This window comes from Empidonax traillii, unplaced genomic scaffold, assembly GCF_003031625.1.
Source record: "Empidonax traillii isolate 1590-97213 ecotype Southwest subspecies unplaced genomic scaffold, ASM303162v1 scaffold501:size454599, whole genome shotgun sequence".
In the NCBI taxonomy this organism is placed as follows: domain Eukaryota; kingdom Metazoa; phylum Chordata; class Aves; order Passeriformes; family Tyrannidae; genus Empidonax; species Empidonax traillii.
This window is the reverse complement of record NW_020955694.1, coordinates 82,849-98,113: the sequence shown is the minus strand read 5'-3', so window position 1 is coordinate 98,113 and position 15,265 is coordinate 82,849. Positions and strand designations below refer to the sequence as shown.

At 38.6% G+C, this 15,265-nt stretch overlaps 1 protein-coding gene across 1 annotated transcript in view; it reads right to left on the bottom strand.

The window, feature by feature from the left end:
• FBXL13 (F-box and leucine rich repeat protein 13) overlaps nucleotides 1–15,265 on the bottom strand; it is a 59,703-nt gene that overhangs the window by 3,054 nt on the left and 41,384 nt on the right. Inside the window, 5 exon segments of the mRNA XM_027896514.1 lie at nucleotides 5,197–5,238; nucleotides 5,241–5,307; nucleotides 9,488–9,619; nucleotides 10,492–10,586; nucleotides 12,845–13,139. Coding sequence (XP_027752315.1) covers nucleotides 5,197–5,238; nucleotides 5,241–5,307; nucleotides 9,488–9,619; nucleotides 10,492–10,586; nucleotides 12,845–13,139 — 631 coding nt within the window.

Genomic DNA, 15,265 nt, shown 5'->3' with positions numbered 1-15,265 from the left:
TTTGGCAAAGCAACTACCTCCTGGTATAAATGAGACAAAAGTCCTGGCCCAAACACTCAGCTTGAGCAGCAGTGGAATATGTAATTGAATCCTCATCTGAAGTTTCAGTCATTTTTACGGAGGAGGGTAGGTAGGAAATACAGTTTTGCATCATGGTCTGAACCCTGTCCATTCGAAAATCCAGCAATGTTTGACTAGATCTATCATAATAACAAGCAGAGGTTTTGAAAAGGACTTTTTGAGATGAGGTTACAGAAACCAATCAAGAGTAATGGAAAATAGAAATTAAAAATGGGACAACTGTTTATAGTGCAAGTGCAGGAGAAATCAAGCCAAAGAAGCAAGTGGAGGCAGGCAGCTAATGGGAAAAGCAGGAAGCATTCTACAGGCATGCTCCAGGTTACCAAAGGTGATAAGACTGCATTGAATCCAGAGGATTCTGAGGCCTGTGTCAGCTGCAGTAGTTCTGTTATTTTATAGGATCCAGTTCATGTGCATGTGATGGCTGAAACATGGCACTCCAGGAGCCTCTGTGCCACTTCCCAGGAGCAATTTACAGCCAGTGAGAAGACAGTACTTTATTTTGGTTGCTTCTTAAAAGAAAACTCTGGAGTAATTATTGTTAGTCATGTGTAGGTTGTCTTCATTTCCAATTATGTATGTGTTGGACTCCCAGATCCTTCCTGCCTTGAGACCTGCATATTTGGATAATACCTAAGAAATTCTGCTTTTTAGGGGGAAAAAGAGTTCTTGCGATCTCCTTTACAGCCAACAGCAACCATCAGAAAATGCAAAACCAAAAAACCAAACAAAAGTCAGAATGTTCTCCAAATGTCAAATGTATTGTAGCTATTAAGACCCATTGTAATTTTTCTTCAAAGGGTAAAAGTTGTAAGAGTATGTGTTGATGAGTCGCTTGTTAACAGTGTAGTCATCATTTTAGGAGAAATGTAACCGGTTTTATATCATTGCATCCAGGAAAGAAGGAAACATTTAATTGTGCTCTTAAAGAAGATCTTTTGGTGGAACAAAACTATTACAGATGAGATGCAGTTTGGGGAGAGCAGAAGACTGGCTGGTTTGTCTTGACATCTTTCTTTTCTCATTTTGCATCTAGAAATGGGAACACAGGGAAGAGAAGTGTTTCTCTGAAGATGCCGCTGTGCTATTTCCCGTAGGATTAGTCCTAAGCAAATCACAACTGACACAACTTTTTCCTACAGAGGCTATGCTTTAGAAATGGTTAGTCAGCTTTCTTTTCCTCTAGTGGAAGAAATAAACTGTATTCTCCTATGGATAGATTATCCATTATTTTTTCTGGCTTTTAGAAACAGGATTAATTGACAGGTCATTAGCCTCTGGACACAGATATATGCAGGCCACAGACCTTTTTTTTTTGCTTCTAACATTTATTAAACCTGGAACTAGGGCAGTATGTCGGCAAATATAACCTCGAATGCTGCCTGATACTGGAAAGAATGGACAATTTATACACTCATAACTGTTTCCTACGAAGCTGCCTTGGACTGAAACTCGCAGAACTTTGTGGCTCCACATGTTTTCTCTTTTAATCCATCAAAACACGAAAAAACAAAAAAACTTTGAAAAATAATGTGGCACAATACAAGAGACGTGACTCATTATTTGAAAGGTTTAGTCTATTAAGAGATGTCTGCTAGGACTGGTTAATGTTTAACAATAAATAATGGGGAATTCCTTTGGCACAATGAAGCATACGTGATCCATAGAGATTTTTGGGCAACTTTAAACTAAAAACATATTTCTTCTATTGCTTATTTAGAACCTAAGCCACTAGCATGTTTAGTTCTCCAGATGAATCTGATTTTTACATAGATGACCTCTTCCATCCCCTTAAACAGGGAATGAAATGTCTCTGCAGTGTAGGTTTCATACCTGCAGAATGTAAATTACACCTGAAACCAGCCTTTACATCCTGTGAAAATCTAAGAACCTGAATGAAGTTTTAGAGTTAGTTTGGAAACAGGGAATGAGGCCCTGTTGATAATTTTTCTGACAATCTCTTGCTTATTTTTCCTTACAAAAAACATACAGGTTGTGACTGAAACACAGTTTTACAGAAATATGTTGTGACAGTGACAATACTGTCAGTGCTTTTTATGTCATTGAAAAGCTACTGCAAGATTACTGTGCTTTTGATGTAGTTACTGGCAAAAGATAAAATTTTTATCATTTTTGCCGTATTGGCCTTGAACTGCAATGAAAAAAAGATTTTGCTAAAGTGGGAAACATGCAAGATGTGGAATATATGTGAATCTAGCTGTGAACTCCCTTTTATCTTCTGAATATCATTTTGTATGGATGTGGTTAAAGTCTATTCTTGTGGCCTGGCAAGCTCTAGGGAGGGTCTTTGGACCTGTTGGAAGGAACAGGCAATAAATATCCAGTGCTGAATTATTCTGCATGATTGATTCATCTGATAGTTTTTGTCCCAGACTCAGGAGTTTCCTATCACAGAACATATGGTGCAAAGGATTTCAGGCTGAGGCTGGCAAAGAAAAGGACCATCCACTGTCCAGAAAATCAGGCTCAAAAAAGTAAAACTGGCAAAGTTTGCCCAGTTCTAAAAATCACAAAAAGGGCAAAGATAACACTGGGCGGGGATGTGTGTCTCATGGTTGCTTTTTTGTTTTGCAAAGATCTATAACTCTCCAGGGGTTTCCTTACAGTAAAAAATAACTGTTTGAGAAATTCCTTGGCTGAGTCAGAAGAGTTTAATCAAGATGCTTGGAGAGCCCATAGCATATGTGACTCTGAGGCAGAGGCATAATCCAGGGTCATCCAGGCTGCAGTTTGATTGTGGCTCACCCAACACATGTTGGAATTCCCACAAATTTCTGTTCCTGTTACATCTCACCTCGATGGGGAGATGGATAAGCAACCAAGGCCTGGGAGGGCTGAAACAGGGCAGTGTTGCTGCTCTAAAGAGTGATGTGAAGTCACAGAATAAACAGGTCAACAACGGTAACATGAGGATAAAAGAAAATCCTTTGAGGCTTTGAGTGAGAAAAACTGTAAATCAGAAAGGTATGAAGAGATTAAATGAATCTGAATTAATTTAGGTTGTTTTTTTTTCAATTACTACTCTCACATACCAATCTTTCAAAACACTTTCTGTATCTAACAAGCATTTAATTCAAAGTAGAGGTTTTAAGAAGGAAGTTCTGAGATGACACTGAGAAAACTAAGTCAGAGAAAACTAAGAGAAGTGAATATAAGAGCAATGACAGCAGAATTTTTTGTGGTTAGACATGGAAATAACAGAGGACGGTTTGGAAAGTGTGAAGCTCACTGGAAATATCTTTGAAGTCATTAAGCATTTACATTAGTCTTGTGGTCTCTAAAGTGACTATCAAACCCTGGAATGGTTTAGCAGGGAGTGCACTACCTACCGTGGTCCTGTTAGAGTGGGGTTAGAGCTCTACTAGTATGGACTCTCTGTATAAGATGGTATTATATATTTCTTAGTCTCATCAGTTTTGATTAAGTTATATACTCAGATATATCAACCATGTCTAAACTTTAGTTCCTGTCCAGTTTCAGGCCCTGAGGCATGTCTGGCCACTGTGCCTGGTCTGTGATGCTCTTAACACCCATGGAAGGGTGGTGTTCATTGAAGCCACAACTTTTGAGACTCACAGGTGAAAAATCAACTGTAAACTCAGCTCTCCCAATTTTCAAGAGGAGTAAGAAGGAAAACCCAGCAATTACAGGCCCTCCAGTCGCACTTCAGTGCCTGGGGAAATTATCCAGGTTATTCTGGAAGTTACTGAAGAAAATTTGAGAGACAATGCAGTCATTGGGCATAGCCAGCATGGGTTCACAAGGGGAAGGTCCTACTTAAACAACTTTATTTCCTTTTATGACAGTTATCCATCTAGTTGACCAAGGCAAGCCAGTAGATATGGTGGGTTTGGATTTGGCAGCCAGGCACCAGTGGGGTACCCCAGTGCTCACTTTCAGGGTCAGTACTTTTCTAACGTTTTTATAAATTATCTGGATGCAGGAATCAAACATAAAGTTTGCTGGTGATACTAAATGAGAGTCCTTGGAGGGTAGAGAGGCCTTACAGAGAGATCTCAGTAGACTGGAGAGCTGGGCAATCACCAGCTTTGTGAAACGCAACAAGAGCAAGTGCTGGGTTTTCCACCTGGGATGGGAGAATCCTGGTTACACATCCACACTGGGGGATGAAAGGCTGGAGAGCAGCCCTTTGGGGAGAGATCTGGGAGTTTGGGTTGAGGGCAAGTTGAATCTGAGTCAGCAGTGCCCTGGCAGCCAGGAGGGACAACCATGTCCTGGGGGACCTCAGGCAAAGCATCGCCAGCCGGGGAGGGAGGGGATTGTCCCGCTCTGCTCTGCTCCGGGGCAGCCTCACCTTGAGTTTTGTGGGCACCACAACATAGAGAATAGAGAGCTATTAGAGAGCATCCAGAGGAAGGTGAGCAAGATGGTGAAATGTCTTGAGGACAAGACTTACAAGGAGCAGTTGACGTCACTTGGAGAAGGGAAGGCTGAGGAGCGACCTCATGGCAACTGATCTACAACTTCTTCAAGGGTGGGTAGTGGAGGGGGAGGTGTTGACCCGCTCCTCTGCTGACCAGTGATAAAGCACAAGCTGTGTCCAGGGAAGTTCAGACTGGACTTCAGGAAAAGGGTCTTCACTAAGAGGTCAGTCACTGCAACCCACTCCCTGGGACAGTGGTCACAGCACCACACCTTGACTCATTCTCTGTAACTATCCTGTGTTTTGAGCACAGGCCCACACCTGCTTCTGCCATATACTGGCATTCAGTCACTGGGAAACAGGCTCCTACAAACTCCTGGAGTGAGCTCAAGCACACAGTGTGATGGCTGAGAGCATTAGGCCCTGTCTGGTTTTCTACTTCATATTCTCGTGTGCCCTTGAGGTGATATCCTGTGTCTGCAGAAACTTCCCTAAATGGACATTGTCTGCCATGAAGATAATGGGGTCTGTATTTCTCTTCACTTCTGGCTGACACTAGAATATGTAGATAACCCCACGAGGCCACAGGAATTCTAAGGCACCAGTGTGGACACCCCCTAGATAAAGAAGCAAGTTTTGGGGGTTACAACCACCTCTGAATTAAGATTAGGAAAATCCTCATTCTCTTGGTAATATTTCTACAGTACAACCTTCCCAAAGATATTTCAGCGCTTTGTCAGTAAGACGAATTGACTGGAGACATTCAAGAAGTGAAGACAATGATAGGCTGAAGCCAAGTACTGGATATGTTTGTCAGTCATCTGTAAATGAAGCAAGAAGACACGCAGAAGTTGGAAGATTATTGTACAGCTGAAAGAAAAAACACTGAGCACAACATTAGTGTCTGATTTGTGGGAAAACTGTTTTAAAATGGAAGTAAAGTTTCTGGCACAGCAGAATTCTGAGTCCCTGCAAGAGGCTCCGCAGAAACTCTTTTTCTAATATTAGATATTAGTTAGCTGTGATTCCAGTCTAGTCTAATGTATTGTGGGATTTTTTCACCTACTGAGAATGGTTTAACTTTCCCAACCATATATGTCCCCGTAGAACATATAAGCCTTTAGCATGACCTGATATTGCATTGCCCTCACTGAACTATTAGGATGCATTTGTATCAGTTTTTTATCTCAGTTCTCTGTTACAAATTGCAGCCTCACACCAAGGCCTTTTGAATGTCTAGTGGGGTTTTTTAGCTCTGAAGCACAGCTGCTTAGTTTCACCTCACAACTCCATTTTACAGGAACTTGCCATTAATGCTGGAAGCTGCATTTGAGGAAAACATGGCACACAGAGTCTTCAAGGTACATAAGCAGCCATGCAAGCTCGTAATTGCTCCACTGACCTCAGCGGGAAAAGTCAAGAATACATTATGCACATACTTTAATTACCTTGTTCATTCAGGACCAGAAATCAAGAGGGAACATAGTAAAAACCTTTTAAGGATATTTGATTAAAATCACTGGAGCAAGATGGTGGAAAGAGATAAAGGTTTCACTTGTATTAAAGAGCCAATCTCATGAGAATCTAAAAGGGACAAGGAGGCAAGATGAAGCTGGGACCTTGGGTTGTGGAACAAACAGCATGCTACCTCATGACAGTCCTCCTGGTATATAGAGGAATGTATATGTGCTTTGCTTATTCCAGATTTATTTATATGCTCAATACTAAGATCTGTAATAGATTAATAAATAGATTAAAATATCATTAACAAGATTATTATTCCTATTGAAATAAAAAGAAGTTGCTGGCTCCGAAGTCAGTAATTGGTATCAGATGCATTTAGAGAAATCTGCATTCGTCACACACTCGATCTATTCCCTTTAGAGGACTGAATTACAGAATTCATTGTTCACTGAACTGTGTCTTCAGAACTTTGCTATTTAAATAGCCAATTCATTTAACCAGAAACTTATTTTCAGTTCTTGCTGTATATTTTCATGTGTAAAATATGTTTCCCTCAGCAACTTCATTTTTTTCCCTATGAAATAAGAAATACCCTTGAATCAGGTTCATTCCCTGAATAAGACTCAGAACAACGCTGCTGAATATTTTATAGAAGCAGCATTTGCAAAATGCCTTGTACCTGCCCTAGGTGTACAGAAACATGACAGGGAGGCTCACTGTGCGTTCAGTGAAGTCACTGGAGTTTACTGAAAGACAATTAATTTGCCCCAAAAGATAGGATTAAAGTGATAAGGTCTTCTAATTTTAGTGTAACCTGCATAACACATCCAAAATATTCTTCATGTATTTGTATTTCTATATTAATTTTTCCCATGTTCTCTATGATTTTTTTTTTAATTCTCTTTCTTGAAAATAATATATTCTGATGTTGCAGGACACATTAGCATATATCCTTTGAAACAGGTTCATTCTGACTTTAATCTCCTGACCATTTTTAAACAGCCTCTGAGTGGAAAATATTTCCCTACTTAGCAGCTGGATACCCTCAATTTACACTACAGATCGCCAAAGGATTTGTAAGACCCATTAGCTTTAACATCCACAGGTGTACCCATCTCATTTTATGGAGCTGCAAAAACTGAATTCAAGTCAAAAAAGGACTTGTAAACCTATGTGTAGGTTTATTTGGAAGAGTCTTGATGTTCTTTTCTGAAAATAGCGGGGTATTAGCATTTAACAGATTGGCTTTATAACTGTTTAAAGAAAAGATACCATCTAGGAACAAAGCATTGGAAGGGGATTACAGGGTCACTGAGTCGACTCATTGTTCCCATTTGCAGGAACTACAAAATATGACCCAGTTCACTCCCTTACCAAGAGCCACACTGACATGCCTTAACAGTTTGTCCCTGCCTCCTTTCCCGGGTGCTGTTTCACAATTCACTGCTGTGATAATCAGATGATCTGCCAATTGCCAGCCTAAATGTGTTTACTGACTTTTTATGGTGTATATTTTTTGGGGTTTCCTTTGTTGGTATATAACATCTAGTGGGAAGCACAGCAGAGAAGACTGATTGCAACATTGCCTAACTTCAACTACTCTGGGAAGATCTCCATGTACAACTTCCATTACCACTGTCATTGTGGAAAAACAGCTCAGTGTCTATCTAAAACCAAAGATACAGGAGATGGAGACCCAGGTATATAGTAATTAATGGTGTACAATAGATATCTCAAAGAATAAACCAAGATTTTGTAAGCTGTTGTAAGATACAGTGGCCTGTCAGATCTGAAACACAGCCAGTGGGTTTGGGCCTAGAGGCTGAGAAAATTATGCACATTTGGGAAGCACACAACTTGATCAAAGAGTGTCTATAATTCAGGACTGGCTAATTAGTCAGCCAAGTCATCTCAAACTAGTTGCCCAGGAGGCCTCGTTCAACCACTGCAGGGAATGAGAGGATGTGAGGGCTGTGTGGAGCACTGAGAGGATAGCCAAGGGTTATGGAGATGGTTGTTGGAGAGAAGGAAGGCAGAGAAAAGCGATGGCTGCAGACTTATTGTGGAAGGAAACACAACATGGATGCTTCAGTGGGAGAAAAAGGGAGAAACTGGTCCAGTTAGTGGTGAGATTTTAAAGGATAGTTCAAGCTGAACATTTCCAAAAGTAGTAATAAACTTGGTTATTCCCACTTGATGGTGATGGAAGCAACATTACAACAACTTCTTCCATGAAATTAAAAAAAATTAAATCAGCTTTTTAAAAATTGTAATTGCATGCTTATTTTCAGAATATTGTCAGCAAATATTTTGTTTTGCTGTTAAAGAAAATAATTAAGACCACTGAAATAACTGATGGCACAAAAGCCAGAGCTATTAAGTCAAAGTACAGGGAAGACATATAGACCTTGATAATAGGAATAATTTCAAAAGGGAACACACATTCTGATACAGGAAAAAGATAACTGAGCTGCAAGACTTGAATCAAAAGGAAATGATGCAGAAAATATGAGAAGCAAAAATGCTGAAGTTATAAGTTCATGGTAAAGAGGAAGTTTCACTATAGAAGAATCTTAATCTAAATAAATTAATTGATGTAAATAATTGTATTTTTTTTCAGGTATCTAGACATTCTGAGTGAAAATGAGCAGCTTTCCTGAAGAAATGCTAGTTAATTGAGTATGGCTGAAAATACACATGGTTTTATTGGCAATAAATACCTACTAAACACAGTGCACTTCATCAGACTCCCCAGCACACTTGTGACAGTGGGAATCTCTAGAAAAACTGTCAGATTAATTTGGATATTAAGGGAATATTCATATAGCCCTGGTATAACTACTATTCTCTCTTTAGTAGTCAACAGAGATGGGGTTTCTCAAATAACTGAGGAAAGATTCCCTGACTGATGCTTTGTAGAAACACTTCTTTCCACTGACTCTAAAAAATCAGGCTCCCTTCCATAGGTAGAAGTTATCCAAATACCTCATATTTTCCAAAGGACTTAGTTTCTTAGGCTTAGAATCTTCAAAATAACCACGCATAAAGTTACATCTCTGAGTGCATCAGGTTTTAGGCACCTCTACAATTTCAAAGAAGCCACTTGCCCTGCCATGAAAAGACACAGGTATTTTCTACTGCCCGAGTTTATGCTTTACCTGGGCTCAGAAAGAGCACAGGAAAAAATAAAGCATGAAAATATCAAGAGTTATTAAAGCAAAAACACTGCCCTTTGGAAGCACCCAAAAGCCTGAGAGAATATTCGCAGGGAGTATCACTAAAAGCCCTTCTCCCTTCTCCCTTCCCTAGATGTCAACCCCTGGAGAGACAAACTTTTATCTGATAAAGCATGGACACCTTTATGTTTTAACTGCAATCATTAGAAGAATGCCAAACCCTCTCAAGAGCCAAGTCTCAAAGCTTCAAACTCATGGAAAAGCAGCTGAACGATGCCAGCAGGTCAGATTTCTGAATGAAACAGTGAGTAATTCTTTGCAATAGCAATCCCAGAACTATCTCCCTGTTTCCTACACATACCTTTTGGCAACCCGCTATGTTGCCAGGTGTTAGTCTGGGGCAGTGAAATGGCATTGCTTTCACAGCTCCATCTGTCAGCTGAGGGCAGTAAGAGACATGGCAGGGTTACAGGTATTTTGTGACCTTGCAGAACTCAATACATGTATATCAGCCCTTGGATGCACTTCAGGCACATCAGTTCCCCAGGTACCCTTTACTGGGAGTGAAGTCATTCAGCTGTTGGCTGTGAATGTCACTACTAAGAGAAGAGGAGCATAAAGGGGCTATTTTCCATTGCTTATATATTGTAACGTGGCTTTTTTTTTTTTTTTAACTAACAAAAATCTGTATAAATTACATTCTTTTCTTGGAAAGAAATGGGTAAGAACTACAGGTTTGTCACTTACAAGTTCTGGGTTCTAATATGCTCTGTGAGGTTCAGGCCAGTTAATTGTGATACTGGTTGACTACGATTTCTATCCTCATTTTTAGAGTGAATAGACATCTGCAGATCCTACTGACTTCAATTCCAGCACCTTTGTAACTCAGATAGCTTTTTCATATGCCCTATAAAACAGATAGTTTTGGAAAATAACAAACTGTCATGAATGGTCGCAATGGTTCTTAAAATACACTTTTCTCCTTTGCACTCTAAAACTTTTCTTACCTTTTGGCCTGAATCTTTATGAAGCATGAAAATAATCACTTCTAGGCCTACAAAGGGAAGAAGGTAGACCTTCTCTTGAAACCTTTTCTGGAAACAATCTCTTGAAGAGATACTTAAAATCATATTTCTTCACCCAACAGCCCCATGATTTGAGCATCACAGAACATTCTGCAGCTCTACCAAAGCTTTGGCTTCATTGAGAGTCTCTCCTCTTCTGTGATGTTCAGCTTAAAACCATGGTGAGATATTTGTCACTGAGTTATCTTCCAGACCTGCTAATCTTGGCCTAAGGCTAGTGTAATTTGTCATTTACTGGAATACAATTCTACCTCAAAAGGAGAAAGAAGGAATTACTTACATAGCAGATTGAATGAAAACCACTGGTTGCATGACGCTTTTCAAAGCTTTCAAGACTTAGTCCTGAGGTAAAGAGACTAAGGATCACATGGATAACTAAGGAGCACATGCACACACACAGAGGCACAAAAACGCACCTATTTATCATGCACAGATATTACATATTTATAAGTCTGAAAAAACTCTGCAATAATCAGACTATTGCCACTAACACCCCCCTGTTTTAGTCTTACTTAAAACAGGAACTCACACACTAACATAGTGTCGATTACTGGAAAATTTTATCTTTGTTATGACAAAAAATTATGTGATTCTTGGTGATTTTTGTAAGTCTCACATAAACAGATGCAAAGAAACTTACCAAATCTGAAATTTGTATCATAGATGGGACTTCTAGAATTTTTGGCTGTATCTTCACTCCAGTTTCTTTTTTCTGTCCCTCAGTACAGCCGTAGCAAGGCAGTGCTTCTTGGACTGTGGGTTCTTGTTTTGTTTTACAAAATATTAGAATGTCAAATGTTTTAACTTGGGACTGGTTAGAGTGGACAATTCAGAATTCATATTCTAAATTGGCTTCTGTGCCCTTCCTGTTGCAATCTTGGCTCTACAGGCTGTTTGTCACCTGTAATACAGAAACATTCCAAACCCAGCAACTGAATGTTTATTATCCATGTGCAAGAGAAACTGCACACCCTTCAGAATTAGCCCTCAGATGTGATGACTTAATCACTACATTCTCAGCTAGGGTATGTAACACAAGCTGAAGCCAAGATTTTAATGCCTATGAGATACGTTTATCTTATTTTTACTAGCATAGCTTGTCTATGTACATATTTAAAATATCCTTCCAAGTTAGGTTCTGAATTTGCTCTTAACTTTTAAGTCTACCCCTGCATTATTTTGCAAATAGCACTGAAATTACATTTGCAATCAAAGAGGGTGGAGCTTTGTTTGCTCTCTTCATCTCTGTATCCCTGGTTCCATGTCTATAACGAAAATAACAGAAGAGGCTGTGAAGGTAACATTTGCAAAACATTTGGACACTACAAAAAAATCAAATGCCATATGGAGCAAATATAATTTTCTAACTTATTTGCAATTAAAAAATTTAATTCTATGTAAAGAAGGCCTGAGGACACACACAAACATCAATGAAAACATCAAATACTAAAGTGCTGCTCATTGAGTGAGCATCACCTGAGTTGCGAATGAGCAAAGATCCTATTTACAAAATATGGCGTCACATAAGCATTTACATACAGTTACACCGCCTGGAAACAGGCAGTGGGATTATAACGGGATTACTGTCTACAAATTTTCCATAAACTCATATCCTTCGAGTCAACTTACAGAAAAGGATTTGCCATTTTGTTTTGAGTTGCTTCATACGTCGTCTTCTTTCTCCTGCCCTCCCTGGATCCATGACAACATGGTTACTGTTACTTCTACGTGTAATCCCTGCTCCTGCTTTCTTCCACAGAAAGTTCAGAATCATATGGCAGTCGAGGAAGGCATAAGCACTCCTTTGTCACAGTCTTTCTTTGAACTTACTCTGTGTAATGAGAAAACTGAAATAGCTTCTTAGCCATAAGCACAGCACAAGACAGAAGTGAATATTCTCCTCAGAAAGCAGCAGCACTGGCACTACCCGGCTTTCCATGAGGTACACAAGATGTACAGACTTGGTCATTGTTAAAAACATGGAACTTTAGACGGAACAGTCATGAAAGGCGAGTCAGAATTATTCCCAAAGAAGCAAATCCTGATGGCCTGACGTGTATGTTGGGTAGCAAGATTCGATCCAGATGTAGCCCTTGTGGTACAAGAACAGCTAACTCGTTTTTACAATATATGGCTATAAAAAGGATGTTGAAGATTTATAATGGAAAACATGTAGAAGCTGAAGACTGGGATTATGTGACGGCATTGCCTGTACCTGCAGCCCTATGATCTGCAACTGTTTATGGGCATGGAATTGATATAATTAAAAAACATGATTTAAGCATTTCTGTTATATATGGTTAGGAAGGATTCTCAGTTACAGAAAGAAAGTGCTCTTATTTGGATGTAAATCCTCTCTCCTTCCTAACAAGAGGGATGGCTCTTTTTACTACTGTTAAGCAGTGTTTATTTCTTATATTTTTCTGAAATGCAAAGCAGTAAATCTATGAATTTGTCAAATCTCCATAAGGATTTTGGGAAACTTCAAACAATCTGTGATCAAGACAAGGAATTTCACCGTTTAACTATACATTTTAGAAACAGTCATCTCCTTCTCTTCGTTCCTAATTTTCAAACTGAGTTCATTTCATGCCCACTAGATTCTGTATGGAAGTAAACAGCAAAAAAATGACCTCTATCCACTCTTTTCATGCCAAAATTGAACAGATCTCCGCTGTATGGAATTATAGGAACGAAAGGAGAAAATAATTTTTGAGACTGTAGAAAGGTCAAATGAAGAATGAATGATGATACGCAGAGCAAAATAAGATCAGTTTTGGACATAGTTAATTTGAAGAAATAGGGAGGTTTGCAGGGAACACTGAAAAACAGGTGAAGTTTTACCTGATTCTCAGCGTCACTGATGTTTTTGTACTGTGATATAGAAAGTTCCAAAATTTTTCCAGGCCAGCCTAGGGCTCTCAAGCCCTAAAAGATTCCAGAAAAATTAATCTTAAAATTCAATACATGCAATTACATGTAATTACATTCAGTATGTTAAGATGGTCAATAGTGTGCAATGCCTGTATAGTAAAGCTTCTGTCTAAGAATACAGCACATTTTAAGACGTTCTCTCCAGCAGAACTCATATAGTTTATCCTCATATTTTTGAAGTATGTATAAGGTTCAAGAATTCTAAGCAGAAATAATTCAAGTGAGAAAGGGCAAGATTTGATTTTCCTATCAGCTGAAAAAGAAAGAAAGTGAAGAAAAGTAGTGTGATGTGAAATACTTCCACCTAGGCTCTCATAAGTATGCATTTACAGATGCACTCCTCCAAAATTTGGGGTTAAAATTTTTTTTGTCTTAAAATTGCTGCCTTACCATTAAGGGCTTTATAGCTGCAGCTGTGGCACAAGACAATGTTTGAAACAGTGCAGTCACACTCACAGGTGTATGAACAACCTCCATATTCAAGACAATAGGGAGGTGAAAACTTTGGTAAATTTCTGTTTCAGGAGTGAAAAAGGATCCAAAGATGCTTTGTGATTTTTACTGCTTGCACATCAGGAAACAGGACAATCTTCTGATCCTAAATGCTCTAAACTGAAGGAGAATTGAATGTTGATTTTGTAAAATGTATTTTGTTAGTCACAGCAGAATATCTCTGTACTTCATGCCAATAAAGTAAACTTTACTGAAAAACAAAGTTATCACTTTATTCCACATGGTTAATAAATTATCTACAATTAGGCAGTGAACAGCACTGCCTAATTGTAGGCAGAGAGGAAGTATCAGCATGAAAAAAAAAGCACATGTAAATTGTGTCTGGAATCCAGATGTGGACATTGCAATGATAATGCTGAAGAGTGCGGCTGGAGTTCAAATTTTGCAAATTCCTGAAATCTCACAGGCTGAATAAAACCAAAGAATGGAACAATAGAAGAGATTTCCAATCTTGGAAAATCCTACTTATGAAAACACACAAATTTGCATTTTCCTCAGCAGACACTGTTATGTAGTGAGCATTACTTTCAACAGCTTCATGAAAATCTACAGATTCCAAACTTTTGTTGACCAAAGCACTCCTATTCAAGACAATAAACCATTTATGTACTTAAACCCAAAACAGGTTTATGCCAGAACTTGAATTCCTTACAGTAGAGACTGATAGTGATGTGTGACCCTTAGGAACATAATTTCTTCTTGTATTTTTCTTTACTTGAAAGTGTCCCCACTTTAATGTACTTGCTAATGAAATACTAAAGAATATTATATAGATTTTTTTCTATATGACAACTAATCCTGTTATGCCTTTGAAGTTAACTTATAATAAATTTATATTATTAAATTGACATTGAATCACAGAACAACTATTTTGTTCAATGAAAATCAAAGTCTCATTGAATTATTTAATTAACAATTCCAGATTTAAGAACAGAAAGAGTGAAGACTTGGAAGACAAGAAGTGTCATTAGGAACCATCTATTGCATAGAAATACTATGAAATTTCTATGTTTCTAGAAAGAAACCTCTTCAAACAAGCTCTAGGAGGGAAGTCTAATCTATATGACACTTTTAACTGTTCTTTTTGTATATAACATTCATACAAAGAAGCCAATTATCACTAGTTTTATTAGACTTCCTGATTTATTCAGTAGTATTCCCTGAAAATATCATCAGGGATCCCCATCCAGAATACTGACCTAGTTCTAGAAACTTTTATCTTCTATTCTAAGACTCCTGACATTTATGAAAGATACGGTTGGAGCTGTCTTATCACTGGAACCCCTGGAAACAGATGCTGGCAAAACAAATACTGTGCAACATAGAGAGTAGGATCACCCACCCTAGGTTTACTGCCTCTCCAAAAACATATTTCCTCTTTAACATAAAAAAATCACCCCCTGTATCCTCGGTGGATCTGTTGCCAAGGTGAAAAGGAAGACTTTGTCGAGCACCTCTTCTATAGCATGTATTTTACCATTTCCATTCAGAAAACAACTTCAAAAGAAGCTTCTTATTCCTCTCTAACAGCTGGGGTTTTTTCAATCAATTTTTTATGTTTTTGTTCTGTTTTGTTTACTACATGAGACTTACAAACAGTAGCAGAA